Here is an 18,275-nt window from a genome sequence, read left to right as displayed (position 1 = left end):
ATGCAATTTTACATCTGTTTGCAAGTGATATTTCAGTTCACTTTGAACATGTGGAACCATGTCAACATTACGACTTGGTTACTACTTAGCAAGGTGGAAACCAGAAGCTTTCAGTATGGATATGGTATGGATATTTTCCATTTAATCAAAGCAGATGAACAGTATAAGGGAGTGATCAGGTGCAGCAGTGCTCAGTGTTGTGTGTGAACCAGCTGCTGGACAAGACCTGTGTATGGTGTGCTTGGGGTGCAGGCATCTCTGATGGATGTGAGGCAGTGCATTCTGTGCTCCCATGAGCTGCATTCCATCCAGCCAGGGAGAAGGTTTTGCCTCGCTAATCCTTATGAATCTAGAGACTCATAGGTGAGTCTTGGCTGTGATCCCAGGTGCCCTTTCTTGTGATAAGGGATGGTAACACATAGGTACTGTTCCCTGGGAGAGCCTGGGCACACTCTGCCATCCTACACAGCAGCACTGCATGCTGCAGCCATGTCTCTGTGCTGTTTGGCAGCTCTTGGCAGCTGCTGAAGTGCGACCTGTGGGGTGTGATGCTTGGAGAGCTGTCAGCTCCTTGATAAGAGGCTCTGAAGTGAGATTTTGGCCAAATTCATGGAATTGTAGGATCATAGATTCATAAATTCAGCAAAAGCAGAAGATGGACTGACTTGAGGAACTGTGCTGTGCTCCAGAAGTGTTTCAGACTTTCTAGATCACTCTTAGAGGCTCTGCATTTTCTTCAAAACAGTTAGCTAGATGTTCAATTGATAATTTGTTTTCTTCTGTAATCCCAGTACAGCAACACTTTTCCAGCAAGTTCTCCCATCCTCAACTCTCAGACATCACTATTAGAAGTCTGACAACAGATGTGAGCATAACAGGAGCTGACTGGGAGTGCTGGCTGGGAGCCGAGCAGCCATTCCTGCCCTCCTGACCCAACCTGCTCTTTGCTCCTGGCCCTGCACGGCTTGGCAGCACACAGCCTCCCCTGCCTGTGTGAGCCAGCTGTGCTCTGCACAGAGCAGGATGGAAGATGGCTAAGGCAACGTTATTGCAAGGAGATTTAACGAGAGGTGGTTTACAGCAGCCTCGTGAGCAGGCTTTCCACGTGCTAGCGGCGCAGTCTGGCTTTGGCCTGACAGCCAGGGTTATCTTTACCATTTAAATCACATCAATATCTTTTAAATTCTGCTGGTTTAAATGCCTTCAGTGACAAGGAGCATGAGTGCTGCTCTGGTAATGTTGGTGTTTTGTTGCTGAAGCCTCGTGGCCAGCTGACACGTGCTCTCCAAAGTGATTTTGGAAGGGTGCCATCATCTAAATATGATGGCTAAGGGGTTTTCCCTTTTCTTGCCCTCTTTTAAGTAACCTGTTCTTGTGGGTTTGGGAATCGCATGGATCAATGTCTCCACTCACTGAAGGGCTCTGGGACATTGCTGCTTGCTGTGTGCACTTCTTGCAAACAGGCTGTGTGGTTCCATGGCATCTCTCCCCAGGCACTGTGGTGACATCGCTCAGGTGGTTGGAGCCTGCTGCCATGGTGTTTGCATGCTAAGCCATTAGCTGTTATCCCAAGTGGTGCAGATTTTTGGATAGCTTTAGCTGCAACAGTTTACATTCTTCTGTATCATTTGTAATCCAGTACTGCATCTCCAACAGACCCATAAGCAGAAATATATATATATAATTGCATTTGAAAGGTATGGATACCAGCATTAAGGTCCTGCTGCTCTGTTTTGAATGTAGAAATGAGGAGACAAAAGCAAAAGCTGGCTGGTGCCCTCACAAACCTCAGCATTTCACTTCCATGGTAGCATGGGGCCACTCTATCTCTGAAACATGCCTTTGGTGGGTCAACGCTGCGTTACAGTTGGGTTTGAGGGGGAGATTCTGCTCTGGGAGAACCAAAGAGACATTTCTGTAGCCTGATGATACAGAAAGAAGAGGCCAGGCTGCTCGGAAGTGTTGGGAATACACAAGGAGAACTACAAGGCTTAATGAGTCGAGGAGAGGGGTCCCTGGTAAAGCATGTAGATGGAAGAGATGGTTACTGCCTGGGTGCTGCTGTGATGTAACATAACTTTGCTTGCCCTTTCTTTTTGCCCTCTTGCATTCTTCTCTGTAATACTCTTGAGAATTCTCATGGTTTCACAAAGATCTGCTAAACTGAAGATTGTTTCTATCCAAAGTATCTTGCAGAGAAAAGTAAGAAAATGTCACTAGGAAACAATAAGGAGTGGCAGGGATTAGAATAAATAAAGATTTGGGAAATATTTGGGACAGGGTCTGTGAACGAAATGGGGGACTGAGGAATTTAAAGTCACTGAGCTGCCGTATCCTCTGTGTCCTGAGCAAAGCATCCATTTCTGTCTGTTAAATGACTGCAGCCTTGAAAATGGTTCTATCAGAATCCAGCAAGAGCAAGCTCGACAAAGTGAGCAGGCAGTCAGCAGGGTGTTAAGGAAATTAGTGACTAATTACGCAAGTGACACTTTTCTGCAGCCTCCAAGAAATGAATTTGCAGCAGAGAACAGCACCACATGCACTTGAAAACTGTCTTCCATAAAAAGAAAAACAATCTGAAGGCTTTCTGGCAACTTTTATTCTCAGTAGCTGGTGGAAGGGTGAAGCTGTGTGTACTGCCCTGCCAGGGGAAGCACTCTCTGCCCCTGGGCCGAGCTCACGGCAGGGCTGTTCCAGAGGCCCTGACTCAGGGCTCAGTTGAGGCTGTGCTGGTGAGGATGTGCACCCTGCCTTCTCTCCCCACCCCAAGGCTGGTGCATCTGGCCTGCTCTCCCGGCAAGGCCCTCGGCCTGTGTGTGATGTGATGGGTGCCTGCCTGGGATGGGAACCTCCACGTTAAAGGGGCTGGCAGCCCCATGTGCAGAGCCTTGATTTCGGTTTGTCTTCCTCACTCATGTTTGCTTGCATGCCTTTTGTGAAGGTACAGTGTTCTGCTGGGCTGTGAGCAGTCCCTGTGCTCGGCATGCACGCATTGGCCTCAGCGAGGTCTGGGGACAGCACAGCTTTCTGTAAGGCAGGGCAGGCTGGAGAGAAGAGCTTGAAAATCTGGGTGGCAGAGAGGAAAGCCCTGAGATGTTCCGTGCCTGTAGGCCTGGTAGGAAAGAACAGCCCTGATGTGTAAAATCAGGCTGCCAGAAAGGGGAGGTGGTGGCACACTGCCTGAGTAGTGCCTTTCATTTCCAGCTTTCTTTTCTGCACTCTTTTTGGAGGAGCAAAGGATTGCTGTTGTGCTGTCAACCAAGTGATTCCCTCCCATGAACGCTTCCCACCTGCCTTACTTATTCCCTAGCATCTCTGTCACATTTGTCACAGCAATGTATGCATGGGTGTATTGTGACTTCTGAACAAGAACCCTGGGACCTGGTTTGCTCGCGTTCATAGTTGCTGTGTGTTGTCTCAGCATGACAAAGCTGCAGGGTCAGAGCATCCGGCAAGCTTCCAGCTCACTCGTGACTCCCAAAATGGCATGGTGCCATGTGCAGCTCCCCGGCACCTGTCTGCACTGGCCTGAAGGGTGGCTGCTCTCCAGGGCTTGGCTCTGTGTCACCTGATGGCCATTGCATCCCATGTGATGGTGGCACTCAGGCCTGCATCCCGTGTGCCTGAGCATAGGCTGTGTCCGTGTCAGACGAACCCTCCCTGCTCTCACCTCTGCTTATTCCCCCTTAGGAAGCTGCCTCGAGGCCAGCCCGGTGTGTCTGGGGTGGAGGAAGCTGGCCAGCTGCCCCTTCCCAGCCTCATTTCCCCCCTTGTGCCCTGGTCGCTCTTTCTGCTCTTTCTGGGAGGTATTTGTGCCTGGTTCCTCTGGTGTCAGGCTGCAGCTTTGTAGCCCCACGCTAGAGCAGGCCACAGGCAGTTTTCCTCCCACTTCCATGGCAGAGCTCCAGCTAACTGAACCAGAGGCTTCCTCCCCCTCTCAGCCTGTTCCACTCGTGAACCCTTTGGGAAGCAGAGCTTTAACCCCTCTCTTTGCCTCAGTAATCTCTGTGTGCTGGGTGCATGTGTCATATACCCCCTTGTCTCAACAGGGAACTCTTTCGATTGGTGGTGAAGAAGTGACCCTTGAGTACACCCTATGCCCAGAGTTTTGGCGCTGCAAACGTGTAAGTATGCAACCAGAGAGCTGCGTTGTGCTTCCCCTGCTGGTTTTTATGGCAGTGGCAGCTGAGAGAGCATTAAACTCCTGCTCAATGGCTGAAAATCCTTGAAAGTAATATGTATCTTGAAGTTCTCTTCTCTTCTAAACTTCTGTATTTTCCCCTGCCTTATGTGGTACTGCCTTGTTGCTTTTGGTACGGGTAGCACAGCTTTGTGTGCAGAGCAGCCTTATCCCTGTGCAGTGGTTCTTTTTTAACGTGTGGGGAGCATAGCATATTTCTGCTGGCTCAAAACAAGGCAGTGATTCCACCAGCTGGAACAGAGCAGATTTTCATTCTGGTTCGTGAGTGCCTTCACTCCCCAGGTAATCAGAGCCTTCACAGATGGAGCAGTGGAGACCTCCCCTCTATCTCCACTCAGGAACCCATGACTGCATTTGAGTGCAGTAAATCCAGCAGGGAAGTGTGGAAATAGATACAAGTGCAGGTAGGGTTAGTTCAGGCCACAACTGACCCGTCTATGGGGCAGCACAACTGCTTGACTGCCAGCTGTGTTCCCCTGCCCTTCCCTTGCTTCTCCCAGCACAGGTGCTTCAGTGCTAGAGCAGAAGAGGGTTGCTGTCCCCAATCCCATGGGCTGCAATCCACAAGCTTGCAGCAGGCTTTGGGTGGGATTACCAGCTTTACCTCTCTGTTGGCAGACACCTGTTTGCTGACTGTCCCTGTGTAGCAAATCACATCTACGAGTGTCTTTTAACTCTGAGAAGGACTTTGTCTCTGCTTGAGTTGAGAAAAAAACGGTAACTTACTCTCCTTTCAAACAACAGGATGGCTAGCAGCATAGTGTCCGGCGTGGGGCTTTTCAGCCCAGCGTCACTTTAGAGGGACAGAGCCCCATTTCAGGGGTTCCTCTGTGGTGTGAACAGAGCTGTGCTAAAATCATGTTCCCAAGGGCAATCCCAGCTGGAACATTCCCTTTCCATCCCAGCCAAAGCTCCCACTGCCATCACTCATCCTGACTTTCAGGCTCTCTCTGTAACTTTTCTATGGCTGTAACTTACTTTCTGAAAGCACTGCAGAATCTGACCTTCTGAAGTAGGCTGTAACCACATCTGCAAAACATGACTTCTTCATGCTCTACATTTTCCATTGCAGTGCAAAGTGTGTAATGTGGGCTACAGATCTTCCTGCTCCTATTGCAAACTCCCAAGAGATGGTGAGTATATCTGGTCCTCCTCTGTCTGGTCAGTTAGAAGTTTCATCTGCCCCAACAAGTAAGTTTGCCTTCTGGCTTCCCAGTAGCATCCTTCTTGTTGGAACTGGCTGAGTGCTATGTGTAGGAGGGTTATTAATTTTGCTTCCTTTAGGCCCCTTCCCTGCCCACACTAAAGGTGCTGCATGCCGTATGCTGCTGCTAGATTCTCTCTTCTTTTGAGGCTTACCACACGAGGCCCTTCCTTCCTATTGCTTTGGCATTGCCCTTCCAGAGTGACAGGCTGTGTGCCCTCCAGGTCTCTGGGCTCGTATTGCTGCCTGCGGGTGACATGAATTTTCCCCAGCTCCCCTTCCTTGGGAGATGCAGCTGCATGGTTTTGCTGTTACTCTTTCGAGGTTCTCGGGGTTGGGGTGAATACAGGATGTGAACTGCTGAACTCACCTTGCTGGCAGTGAGGAGCATGTGGAAGGGAGTTCAGCTCCTCCAGAAGCTCCTCCTTTCCCACCAGCACCTCTGGGTGGGATGGCATGAGAGCCATAACACATTCCGTGGAGGAGCTGATCTCTTAGAGCTGAGCAGGTGTTCCACACCCTCTGGAAGCTTTGCCTTGGCATCTTTGAGCAGACTTCTAATGTTCCCTGTTTCTTACGCACCTGAGGTAGGAGAGCGTTAAAGTGGCTGCTGATGCAGAGTTCCTTACTTGCTGAAGCACTGTCTCTGTGGATGTTGTGCTTTCCTTGCACTGTGGCTCCTCTGTTGGAGTTAGGAAGGCAGAATTTACATAGCTGGTCCCCTTGGTCACTACAGTTGTGTATTGTAATAAAAAACAAGGAGCAAAATGAGCCTTTAAGATGCTGTGATGACTGGTTGTGTGGCATGCCTCACACTGGCCTGTTGTGTTGATTGCAAGGTGAAGGTCATCTCCCCGTGGCTGTCCATTAATTGTTAGTGAAATCAAGTAAGGTTCTACACATAAGCATTCGTTACTGCAGCTTTGCATGGGTTCTGGCATGCTCTGCAGCTGCTGGTTTTGAAATGGATTTTAATATGTGTCTCTTACAGGGAACAGAGCAGGCTCAGAGTCCAGAGGTGGTCCTGAGGGAGAAGATGCATCATCTGAGCAAGAATTCAGTAAGAGCAGTGCTATCCCCATCTCTGGGATTGTGTTTATGTCTGTGTGATTTGGTTTCATTTGCAAGTTCTATGTGAGGCCCTGCTCATGAAGTGTAGCCAAACCTCTGCAAACTGGAGACAGATTCATACAGAACTGACCAGTGTGAGCTGTGCTGGCAGCCAAGCAAGTCAGTGTGCAGCTTTCCCAGTGTTTATGTGCCATATGATTGTGTTCCGCCGTGCTTTCCACTGCCCAAACACAGTGAGAGCAGGGATGTGCTCTGGGGAAAGTTAAAGAGTGAAGCTTTGCTGTGCCAGGGCTTGTACTCTCACTCCTTAATTTGTGGGAACAGACTTCAGCAGCAGGTACAGGGCTGGTGACATCTGACCTTAGAGCCCCACAGCTTAGGCTTCCCTTTCTGGCAGCATCAGAAGCTCAGGCAGGGATCTCTTGAAGTGAAGCTAGATGCTCCAGAGGCCTTCAAACTCAGAAACTTGATAGGATTTACCCTGTGTGTATCACACAGCTGGGCTAGCAGCAGGGTGTCTCCACATCATGGTGCATCATTTGTGGTAAGTAGGGACCTAATAATAAAAATCAGTGATTTTATTGATGACGTTTGTTTGTGCACCCAGTTTTCTTCTAGCATAGACAGGGTGACAGTCACTAGTTGATATCACTCGGCTATGGAGTGTTCCTGAATAGATCAGGCATGGTAAGGAATATCATTGCTGTGTAGGTTTTCCCAGACATGAGTATACCATATCCAAAACCATCATATTTACATGTGCTCAGGCAAGAGCTGGTCCTAAAAAGAGGCCAGAATGCCTCATCTCTGACTGCAGAGGTCAAGCAGAGAAACCTGATGTGATACAGCAGTGGAAGGATGAGGTGGACATCTGTCTTGCCCTTCTTATGCCTTGGGTCTGCAGAGAGTAAAGATATGGGATGTTCAAAGGACAGAATAGGGTAGCCTTTTCTGAGGTGAGCGTTTGTACTGAGCAGAAAACAGCACAAGAAAAAGTATGTGCTGAAGCACTGTGTTTGAAACCAGACCATTTCTTTTCTCTAATAGCAGAGACAAAGCTTGAAAAACCTGAGCAAGAGTTGCCAGTACAACCAGGATCTCCAAAGCAGCCTCTCCAGGCCTCAGATCCTGCTCCACAGCCAGAGTGCCAGCCTGAAGAACAGGAGCCAAGGAAAAAAGATGAAGGGAGAGAACGGCGTCCCTCACAGGAAAAGAGAAGGGACATGGAAAGGCACCAGGAGCTGCCTTCTCAGAGGGAAGGAGAGGAAGCCACACCACAGGAAGGTGGAGGAAGCAGAAGTGAGTGGCAAAGAGCCCAATTTGGAATTCATCTGGACTGCTGTCTCAGCACTCCTATCTGCAGAAAGGGCAGCATTTCTCTAAGACCTCTGGAGGCTGTTGTGCTAATCTAAGGCACCAAGTAATGGGGGGCTGTCCAGCTCCTAAAGTGCTGGCAAGTTGCCCTTTTAAAAGTTAATTCAGGGCAAGCTGTCTTCAGGATGGTACAACTAAATTAGCACAGCAGCAAAAGTCTCTGTGGCCATAACTTAAACTGAGCACCTCCAAGGAGGAGACTGCATTCTGCTCTGTTTTCTGAGGGGGAAAGGTGAGGAATTAGAGGGAGGATTCTGAGCAAGCTGGGGAGAAAAAATGGGAAGGCTTGCAGACCCAACTGCAAGAAGCCCTGCTGTTTCTTTGGGAGAGTTTAATTCTACCTTTGCTGTCACAGTAAACCTAGATTTGAATTTTCTTTTTTTGTTTTTTCTCTGGCCACCTCTCGTTGTCCTCAGCAATCATGCTGAAGCGTATTACTCGGTTCACCCCACCAGAAGTGATTGTGGGGCTGCTGGCTCCATATGTGCGTATCTCCACATCCAACGTGCGCATCATGAAGAACAAGGCTGGCCGGATGGGGCAGACCTATGGCTTCATTGAACTGGAGTCACATGCTGTGAGTAGCTTCCTGTTTTCACATCTCTCCCTGTTGGCGTGTATAGCAGGCAGAAGTTGGAAAAACACAGGAGTAAAAGAATATACCAAATTGTTGTACTTGTGGAGCATCTGTCTTGGAGAGTGTTGGTGGCTCTCCTGCTTGTCTGGCTAGTTACAGGGAACACCTGATACATCTGTTATCTCAGGTCTTAGGAGCCAGAGACTGTTGTCTTAAGTTGTGGTGCTTTCTGAATGTGTCTGCTTGCAGACCCTCCTAAACCTGACCATAACTTGCTCAGGTATTTTGTTTGTAGGGATCTTGAATTTATGTGTGCAAAAGGCAGGAATCTTAATTAAGAGGGAGCTCTGGGGGAGGGTTCACATGGATGTGAAATTGTCCTTTGCTTTGACAGGAAGCACTGAGGTTGCTAAAGATATTGCAGAATCTGGATCCCCCTATCTGCATTGATGGACGTACATTGGAAGTGAATCTTGCTACAGGGAGGAGAAGGTATGGCCAGATGAGGCAGTAGGGTTGCCCTCTGTGTTGTGCTGTAAGGCTAGAGCTGTGCTGTCAATGCAGGTGCTTAAACATCAGCATACGAATTAGCACAGGTGTTCCTACAACTTAACAAGATTTTAACAACAAAGCAAAAGTAGCAGAGCTGGAAGAAGTTTCAGGGATCGAGTGTGTAGGAGTAACCATTGTGTTAAGTGGCCTTCTGTTGTCCAGCCATCATGTCCCATGGTGAAGGAGCCAGTGATCTGCACAGCCTCTCTGTCTCCTGGGGTGGACACAGTCCAGCGTGTGGCCAGTGAAAGTAGTCTTTCTGTTTCCATAGCTCCTGCTGATCGTTTTGAGTACACTGAGGTTAATGTGAAGCTAGATTGACGTTAACCTGCCCTGTTTATCTCAATAGGAACGACTACGGGGAGCATGGAGACAACTCCTACTATGGCCAGGTAGGTCTGCACAGCTGCACCTAGGAGGGAAGGGAGGGAGCACCAAGAGTGGCCTGACTTTGTTAGGCTTTTTTCCTTTGTGCTGCTGAAACTTCAGCAATGTCTGAAGGTACAGTGGTGATGCTTGGGTGTACTCCATACTGCTGCCCATCCACCACACAGAATCCTCATGCATTCAGAAGTGCAGGTCAGAGCACAGGTGCTGCTGGAAGGAGTTTGGGGCTGGCTCACTGTATGACACACTTACACAGCACATTACATTACTGCTGGCTCATCTCAGTTCCTGGACAGAGTGTGACTGGGCTGCAGGGCCATGCTGAATGGGCCTGGTGCTTTCATGTGTGTTGCCATGAGCACTCAGTTTAAAGACTGAGGGGAGATGGAGGAGTCCTGTGCTTTGCACCACTGTCCATCATTCTGTAAATGAAAAGTCAGGTCTGCAGGTCTGTGTTCTATGTATGTGGCTAAATTAATGTTTTCCTGTTCTTTGGGCCTGTGGGAGGGAGAGGCAGGTGATGTGTGAGAGTTTCTGATCTGTCTGTGTTGTTCACTTATTCCAGGGCAGGAGGGGCATGAGAGACAGGAGGGGTGGCGAATCACAGAGACGAACCAGAGCACAGTGTAAGTTAAGCTCTGCCTCCCTCCTACTATGGAGACTTTTCTTCCTTAAAAGGGTACTGACATGAAGGAATCAGCCAAAAAAGATTTTAAAGGCCAAGAGTAGGTTTATTTGCTACGCCCACTTCTGAGTTCCTTTGCCAAATTCTGGTCACATTTTCCTATCTGATAATGGGTTACTCTTACTGTGCAAAAGCTACATGCAAATAAATAAAACTTGCTGCTTACTTCTCTTGTTGCAGCAAGGGATAAAATCAGCCAGGCAATTGCTAGATGAGCTGGAAGAATATACACTGCACCAGTGGTGCTGGTGGCTGTAAAGCCAGTCCTGATTGTTTAGCTAACTTATATACACGATCGCTGAGCTTTGTTTAAGTAACATCTTGGAAATGAGAAACATTGCTCATGTTATGGCCATACCCTTAGGGCCTTGGGCTTTTCCTGTAGAAACAGGTCGCTCTGTTTCTTCCACAAGCCTTCAAGCACCCACGGGCGGAAGGGATGTGGGGAGTGTCATCATTTGAAACAGAGGATTGTTTGTAAGAGCACAGATCTTCCTTGTTCACAAGGGTGGGTGGAAGCAGTGCCTTGTACTCATTAACCCATTCTTCAGGAAATTGCTGAATTTTGTTTCTTTATCCGGTCAAGTGTTAGGATCTGGTGATCTCAGTGCATCCTCCTGTGAGCGTGTTGTTGTTAAGTGTTTTGATAAGGAGTTTTCGTGAGAGCCCTATAACAGAAGAATGGTGAAAACCTGACTACCTTACTACTCCTTAGAGAAAAAAACACGTAGGTAGATCAGTGTCAGGATTCTCTCGCCTGTTTTACCAGGAGAGAAAGATTTCTTCCTTCCCAGATTCGATCCTTTCACCAGTGCAGGATTTACTTTTGTCTGTGTAAAAGGCGAGTTCTGCATTTGGAAGGCTACTTGTGTTAACTGTTGTCTCTCCGTTCAGCTCCATCAGATGTGTCTACATACATTTATGATCCTGAAACAGGGAATTACTATGATCCCATAGCTGGAACATACTATGACCCCAGGACTCAGGTGAGTGCATAGGAACAAAGTTTTATACACTGGTTGTTCTTACAGACCACCCTTCTCTGTGTACATTTTGCAGCCTGAAGAGGTCTAGCATAGAACAGCATAGAGGGAGCTTTGTTTCTCTCAATTCTCTGACCTGTATAAAAGAGTTCCATGTTCTGAAATGTTACCTTAATGAGCAGCCAGGAGCCCAGCAGCTGTGTCGAGTCATTTACTGTGGCTGCCTACTTGACCTCTGAAGCCTTTGGAAGGCTTTTGGTCTGCTCTTCATTGCACAGATTTACAGAGAGAGCATCCTTGCTCAGTTTTACTGAAGACATGTTATGTGACTGTATGTAAAGATGGAGAGCAGAGCTCTATTTTTGTCTTTTTTGCTTCCTGAGCCTGGCCAGGAATAGATACAAGGATGCCAAAAAAGAGCCATCTGCTGAGGTCCTCTGGGGCCGTCATCTTGTTTTCATGCAACTGAAGATGCCTGTGCTCTGTGCAAACAGGGCAGTGCTCTGATGACCTGGCTGCAGCAGACAGTCTACTGCCCAGCAAAGTCCTGAAGCCTTTGCTTCAGCTGTCTTGAGACTCTGTAGTCCCTCCTCAGTGTGCTGGTCTCCTTTGCCCTATAAGGATAATAAGTCCAGTGAGAAGGCTGAAAGGTTTTGGCTACATTCTTCTTTCTTTGCTCCATTCAGAGAGAAGTCACAATAGAGCGAGAGCCGTGCTCATCACCTCCAGAGAACAGGAGGAGGCGGCACGGAAGCCAAGAACGGACAAGTGAAAAGAAGGAGCCACATAGCAGGGACAACAGGGACAAAAAGGAGAAAGGGAAAAATACTGCTGTCAAGGTAAATCCCTCCAGTGGTCAGAAGGGTCAGAGATCTGAGGCCGGGAGGTTGAGGTGACACATGTTAGAGCAAAAATGAGTAATTTTAGAGGAGTCAGAAAGGGGAGAAAGTGATGAAATTCGTGGGGTCACCAGCAGGCCACGAACGTGAGTCTGACCAAGCAGGAAGAAGTTCCTGAAATTTTTGCCTTGTGACTTGAAGTCAGGGCTTCTCATCTCTTCCTTACTTTAAAGGATGCAGAAACATCTGCATAATTGAGACTGGCATTTCACTCACGGTACTGAAAGCACCCAACTCTTGTAACAGAGCGAGCAAAATAATGGTAGGGATGTTTGAATGTAGTCAGGTAGTAACAGAGTAACTGCAGTTCCTGCCCCCTCCAAACGTCACAGACAGGAGGATGAGGCAGGTGGTGTAGATGAACTGCAGAGATGAGCCAACATCTTTGGACATTCTTTACAGTGAATCCCAGAGTCCAGCCCCAGTTGTGAGTTAGTGCCATTTGATGCTGAGCAAATGCTGTCTCCCCAGTTTGCAGAGCTGCTGACTGGGATTAGCTGCGAAAAGTGAAGTTTAAGCATGGGTATTTTGAGCTGGATCTCCCTCAACTGCACTGACATATGCTCCTTGGCCTGAGGAATGCCAGGAGAGATGGTGGAAGTGATTTAGTCACAACTGTAGGAACTTTTTCTTCCTTGCCTACTGGTCTGGCTGTTTGCGCCCTGCCTCTGTGCTGATGGTGGCCTAATTCCCAATCTTGGGTTTTTCAGAATGAGCCTGGGGAGGAGAGGTTCTTCACAGAAGATGTCTTCAAAAAGCCATTACCACCCTCTGTGAAAAAGGGCGAAACTGCAGGCCTGGTAAGATGCTGCCTAGAGCTTCACTTTCTCCAGTCAAGGCACGTGTAGCTGACAAACCACTAAACTAGATCATGTCTGGGTTTTCTGTAAAGCTTGTAGACATGAAGCATCACCCAGCCTCCTGTTTGTGCTGCTGACACGAGTGAGCATCCCAGGTTCGTCCTGTTGCTGTGCTGGGTTACTAGTATTGGTGTTCTCTGTCCAGAAGAAAATCCTGAAGCCACAGAGCTGCATTGAGCCTGGCCATATATTATGCCATAGATACAGCAGGGAAAATTAGTGTCACTGTTACTCCTCCCCACCTATAGTGCTTTTGCTTGATGGCTTTCCTCTGCAAGACTGTAACTCTTCCTGCACCGCTTCCTGTGTTTCTGTTCCCATGCTGACTGGCTGTGGGGGTTACTTTGCACCTCAGCTCCTGTCCACATCTTTTGAGCAGGTGGAGGTGTCTAAATGTGAACTGGCCCTCTGCCCTCTCCACTGCTGGTCTAAGGCCACTGGGAGCGTGGTCAGCATCACAGTCTAGCAAAAAGCGAGAGTAAAACAGCTTGGCAAGCTACTTTAGCTGTCTCTGAAACCAAGGATGTAGCTCCAGGAGAAATGCTTCTGGTGATGCCCAGAGTTGGAATGTCTCCCACCAAAACCACTTCTTTCAGCTGCCTGGTTTCCCTGGAGGTTTTTTACGTGGGTGATTAGTTTGCTGCATCTGAGTTCACGCTGTGGCTGTCTTAACACCTGATCTTGACTGTTTCAGAACGACTCCGGAGATGAGAAGTTCTTTGCAGAAGATGTCTTTAAAAAACCATTACCTCCCTCTGTGAAAAAGGACGAGAGTGCAGCCCGGGTAAGACATTCCATAGGAATTTTGCCTTGGTTGAGCTTGGTGTCCAGGGAGTTCACCCAAGCCTGGCTGTGACCTTGGGTGGCAGAAGTGCCAGTTTCTCATGCTGGCAGAGGAACCATTGGCAGTGGAATGGCAAAGGCAGTTTGCTTCATAAGGCTGAGCTTGTCTGCAGGATTCTAGCGTGATGAAAGTTGTTACTGGCATCTGAGCAGGATCTCTTCACTCCAGAGAAACTCTTGCAGCTGTCTCCAAACTGAGGAAGGGTAAACATCACTAATTTCCATTGCTGGACAATGAGATTGATAGCTACTCCATGCCAGATCACCACTGCAGTTGTCAACTTCTCGTGCTTAGTTGTGTGGCACATTGGAAAAGCCTGGCAACAAAGCATAGTCCATCTTGAGAACGGAACAGCTTCTACTCTGTGGTGCTTAAATGCTGGCCAGCCTGCTTCTTTCCATTCCTTACTTATACTGCTGCTCTCTTGCTGTTGAGCTAGAATGGAGACTGTAGATAGTCTGGGGAAGAAGACCCTAGCACTGCTGAGCAGACTTGGTGCTACAAACTGTCAAACTTTCGGCTTCTTCCCTCAGCCCAAGGTGGTGAACCCTCTGATAGGTCTGCTGGGAGAATATGGTGGAGACAGTGACAACGAAGAGGAGGAGGAAGAGGAGGAGCAGGTGCAGTGGCTGCCATCTCCTCACCCACCAGCACAGCGCGAGGAGCAGCCGAGAAGGGCCAAGGCCAGCGATGACAAGCTGACTGACTGGAACAAGCTGGCCTGCTTGCTGTGCAGGAGGCAGTTTCCCAACAAGGAAGTGCTCATCAAGCACCAGCAGCTCTCCAACCTGCACAAGGTATGGGGAGCTGGTAGCAGTGGGAGCTGCGTGTGTGATGTGAGCTGCCTTTGGCTCAGCAGCTTTGTGACGTACGGGGGAAATGCAGTGTGGGAAGAGCCATTCTGAATTTGACAGAGTGGCAGGTAAAGTTCCCAGCAAAGCTCTGCTCAAAGCATTGTGTGAGCTGCTTGCTCCTGCTACAAGAGTGCCATAACGTTAGGGTGGGACTTCTTAGTAAGCTATAGTGAGAAACCTCAGGGCTGGGGAGAGTGGTGCATTCAAGTGTGGTAGCAGTAAGAACTTCAGGAATACCTTCTGTGCTGTCTTTGAGATCTTGCTTCTGGGAAGACCAAACTGCATGCATGCTACAGTAGGACAGTAGGACGGATTGCCTCTCCTGCTGTGGTGTAGAACAGGCTCCTGGTCCCTGTGGGTAGACCAGGGTAGCTTCATGGGAAAGTGTTGCATCTGGATTAGTGCAGCTGCAGGAGCCTGGTGCTTTATTTGTACTCTTTATGGCTGCAGCAAATGACCCTGACAGCCTGTATCCTCTGCTGACTCTGGTTCTGTTATCTTCCTTCCAGCAAAACCTGGAGATACATATGAAGATCAAACAATCTGAGCAGGAACTGGCATATTTGGAGAAGAGAGAGCGTGAGGTGGGTCTGTGGTGGTGGGCAGATTTGTTTGCTAGGGAGAATGTTGGTCTCAGGCATGACCTCGTCCACTTGTGCACTTTTGTCTGGAGCCTGGGCCTCAGGTGCCTCCCACGGAGTCTTGAACTGTGAGCACGCACTGCGTTTGGGCCTGTAAATAGTGCTGTGGCTCCAAGAGTAGGTCTCCTTCCTCCCAGAAGGGTCTGAGCAGTGGTTTTCTTGTCCTGCTAGCCTGTGTTGGGCTCTGGGCTTTATAGAAATCAGATTTCTACTTAAAGTCGGTGCAGTGTGTGGGAAGCTGATGCTGCCTGGCCAGGAATGGCAGCGCTGGAACACTTACTCAGAAGCTGCTCATGCTGCCATAGCAGGAAGGTTGCGACCACAGATCCGGGTCTGCTCCATAGATACCATCAGAACAGAATAGGTGGACTGTGGGTCCTGGAAACATCCAGGGTCTGTGGGTCCCCAGGGTAGATTTCCACATGCCTAGATAAGCAGCTCCTCTGGAGCATCCAATCCTTTGTAGATCCTGTGCTTGATTTGTTCTTTCTGTTACCAAGGGGAGATACAAAGACAAAGGAAACGACCGGAGAGAGAAATTCCAGCAGATGGATTCACCAGAGAGGAAACGATTCAGATACGATCGGGGCGCAGAGAGGTAATGGTTGCTCTTGGTTAAATGTCTTCTGGGCTGCTGGTGTCAGCCTGTCACGCCAGGGCCAGAATTGGCCAGTGGGCCAGATGCTGGAGAGGAACAGAGGAACAGCCACGCTGAGGTTCTTGTGGCTGGAGTTCCCCCAGCGCAGATCTGTTGTGCTGCACGACTTCTTGGGGAGGGCAGCCGAGGATGAGGGTTATGTAGTGCGTGGAGATCAGGGTTTAGTGTTTAGGCACATACAGACAGGTACTGAATGGGTTGGATAGCAGTTTTGAGTGTGCCTGGACAGGCACAGGTAGCAGAGTGCAGTCCATTCCCATCCACTTCATCCTTAAGGCACTTGCTGACTTCCTGTCCTGGTGGTTAGCTGTTGGAAGAAGGAGCAGAGCTGTGTTTCATCTGTTCTTCTGACTCATAGGAATGCTGGGAGCTGTTTCCATCTCATTCAGAGTAGGTGGAGGAAGAAAGTCTGTGCTGTTCCAGTGGGCTGAGCAACTGCTGGGCATATGTTGAAGGCAGAACCGATTATGTTCCTGTTCCCTTCTGGTATTGCACCTCAGAACTGGACTTTCCCTCCACATCTAGTTTAAAAATCAGTGTCTTCTCTTCCCTGTGTTTTCTTGGAAAAGCTGTAGATAAACTAAAGCAGTTTGTGTGCAGTGTCAGCAGCAGCCAGACAGCAGAACTTGCCTGAACGTTCAAAGCTATTTTTGTACAGAGCAGCTTTGAAAACTATGGATTGTGGTCTTGGATGAGTAACGACCAGGTGGGAGAAGGGGTGTCCAAATCAATGTTGCTCAGTGACCGCAGTGCTCACAGCACTGGGAGGGAAGAAAGGTCTACCAGAGCAGCTGGGATTAGACTCCACTTTCTCGCTATTGCTAAACTTCAAGCATAGAACACTTCTGGATTTTGTGTATTGTAAATATTTTGGAGCCTGAGCTCATTTCCTGTGCCCTAGCCTATTATTCCTTGAAGTGGAGCAGGGAGTTACATGGTCAAAGGTGTCTGAACCCTGTGGTGGTTTCCTTGGGCGGTTTACTTCTTGCAAGCAACTTGAAATACCCCTCAGGAGAGGTTTGGATGGCAGGGAAGGTGCTATTATTAGAACTAAAAAACTCTGGCATGCTTTCAAAGCGTTGCAATGCTGAACAATTGATTCTGCCTCCTTCCCAGTGACTACGACCCAAGGATTGACAGTAACAACAAAGGAAACCGAATGTTGCAGTCCACAGGGTGGAAAAAAGGCTTCGGTCACAACCAGCAGGGTACAGCATCACCAGTGGAGGTGAGTCTTACCTTCCCCTCAGAACAAATCGCTGTTCTTCAAGCTGGTGACGTCTCCCAAGAGAGCTGGAGGCAGTTTTGAGCTGCAGCAAGAGTCAGGATGTGAGACTCAGCGCCCACTGAACAGTCATGTGTGCACTGAGTGATTTTGCAGGCTGGGAGGGGCCGCAAGTGCATTGGCAGAAGAAAGGGATTAGGGTTCATGCGCATCTGTAGGGGTGGAAAACAGCAACAGTGGGTAAGGAGGCTGTGAGCTTCTAATTAATACCTGCCCAAAGCCAGGCTGGGGTTCAAATAGACCACCAGCTCAGTGCTGTGCAGCCACGTAACTCAAACGCAGTCACACTGGCATAGATGGGTACAAAGGACCGATGGCTGCTGAGGCTGCTGTTCTGCAGAAATCTACCTCGTGGGCAGCACGGGCTGCTCAGGCACAGCAGGAGCAAAGAGCCTGGGGCAGGGACTGCTTTGCTTGCCCAGGGGCAGGTGAGCAGCACCAAACCCCTGCAGCTGCAGCCGTGCCACGCCGTGTTTGTCCTCTGAGTGCCCTGCTGCATGGTGTCAGTGCTCACTGAGGGGCGGAGCAACTTGCAGAGCAGCTCGCCTCGTGACAGTCAGTTTGCAGCCGATTGTATCATTAAAAGCAAATATTTGAGGCTTTGTGGCGTATATTTGCTCAAGCCCATGCGCACAAGGAAGGCTTTCCTCTTCACATCACAGGGACGGGCCCCAGCTGTTGCTCGGTCCTCCCAGAGAGCTTCCTGTGGCCATAAAATGGGCTCAGTTGGAGAGCTGGCTTTGGGGATGTGCTCTGGGAGGTCTGACCTCCAGTTGGGGCTCCCTGGCCTGGCTGGGAGAGCTGCTGCAAGGCACAGCCCTCATGCAGCTCCTACAGGCGCCTCCCAGAGAGATGTGCTTTCTTCCCTCTTCCAAATCCTGCTGGACAAAGCCGTGTGCCTGCTTCAAGCCCACCACACTTTGATCTCCCTGCCTAATTGATCACAGCTCTGGTATCGAGAGAAGTCAGACTTAAAAGCAAGGGAAACTTTCAGTCTCGGGCCGGATCTCCTGGGCTGACTCTTGGCAGGTATTACTGAATAATTCAGGCACTGGCTGCCCAAGCTAGCCGTTAAACATTGGTTGACTTTCAAAGTGAGCTACTAGATTCCATGGGAACGCTGTTAGAAGAGAGAGCTGCTGAGCTTGTGCAAGTACAAGGTAACTGCAGACAGCTCCCTGGGATCCCAGCTCTCCTGCT

At 49.2% G+C, this 18,275-nt stretch overlaps 1 protein-coding gene across 1 annotated transcript in view; it reads left to right on the top strand.

Moving 5' to 3' along the window:
- The window catches only part of RBM6 (RNA binding motif protein 6), a gene marked incomplete at its 5' end in the record, with an annotated part of 49,080 nt that overhangs the window by 30,172 nt on the left and 633 nt on the right, over positions 1 to 18,275 (top strand). Inside the window, 16 exons of the mRNA XM_079540544.1 lie at positions 4,050 to 4,124; positions 5,274 to 5,334; positions 6,397 to 6,465; positions 7,524 to 7,775; positions 8,267 to 8,427; positions 8,822 to 8,919; positions 9,329 to 9,371; positions 9,932 to 9,992; positions 10,946 to 11,037; positions 11,721 to 11,873; positions 12,644 to 12,733; positions 13,488 to 13,577; positions 14,171 to 14,434; positions 15,001 to 15,075; positions 15,633 to 15,730; positions 16,907 to 17,018. Coding sequence (XP_079396670.1) covers positions 4,050 to 4,124; positions 5,274 to 5,334; positions 6,397 to 6,465; positions 7,524 to 7,775; positions 8,267 to 8,427; positions 8,822 to 8,919; positions 9,329 to 9,371; positions 9,932 to 9,992; positions 10,946 to 11,037; positions 11,721 to 11,873; positions 12,644 to 12,733; positions 13,488 to 13,577; positions 14,171 to 14,434; positions 15,001 to 15,075; positions 15,633 to 15,730; positions 16,907 to 17,018 — 1,794 coding nt within the window. The remainder of the gene's footprint in view (positions 1 to 4,049; positions 4,125 to 5,273; positions 5,335 to 6,396; positions 6,466 to 7,523; positions 7,776 to 8,266; positions 8,428 to 8,821; positions 8,920 to 9,328; positions 9,372 to 9,931; positions 9,993 to 10,945; positions 11,038 to 11,720; positions 11,874 to 12,643; positions 12,734 to 13,487; positions 13,578 to 14,170; positions 14,435 to 15,000; positions 15,076 to 15,632; positions 15,731 to 16,906; positions 17,019 to 18,275) is intronic.

The sequence above is a fragment of the Tetrao urogallus genome, assembly GCF_951394365.1.
Source record: "Tetrao urogallus genome assembly, chromosome: 10".
NCBI classification, from domain to species: Eukaryota; Metazoa; Chordata; class Aves; order Galliformes; family Phasianidae; genus Tetrao; species Tetrao urogallus.
The sequence above is the reverse complement of the archived record's forward strand: the minus strand, read 5'-3'. Positions and strand labels throughout refer to the sequence as shown.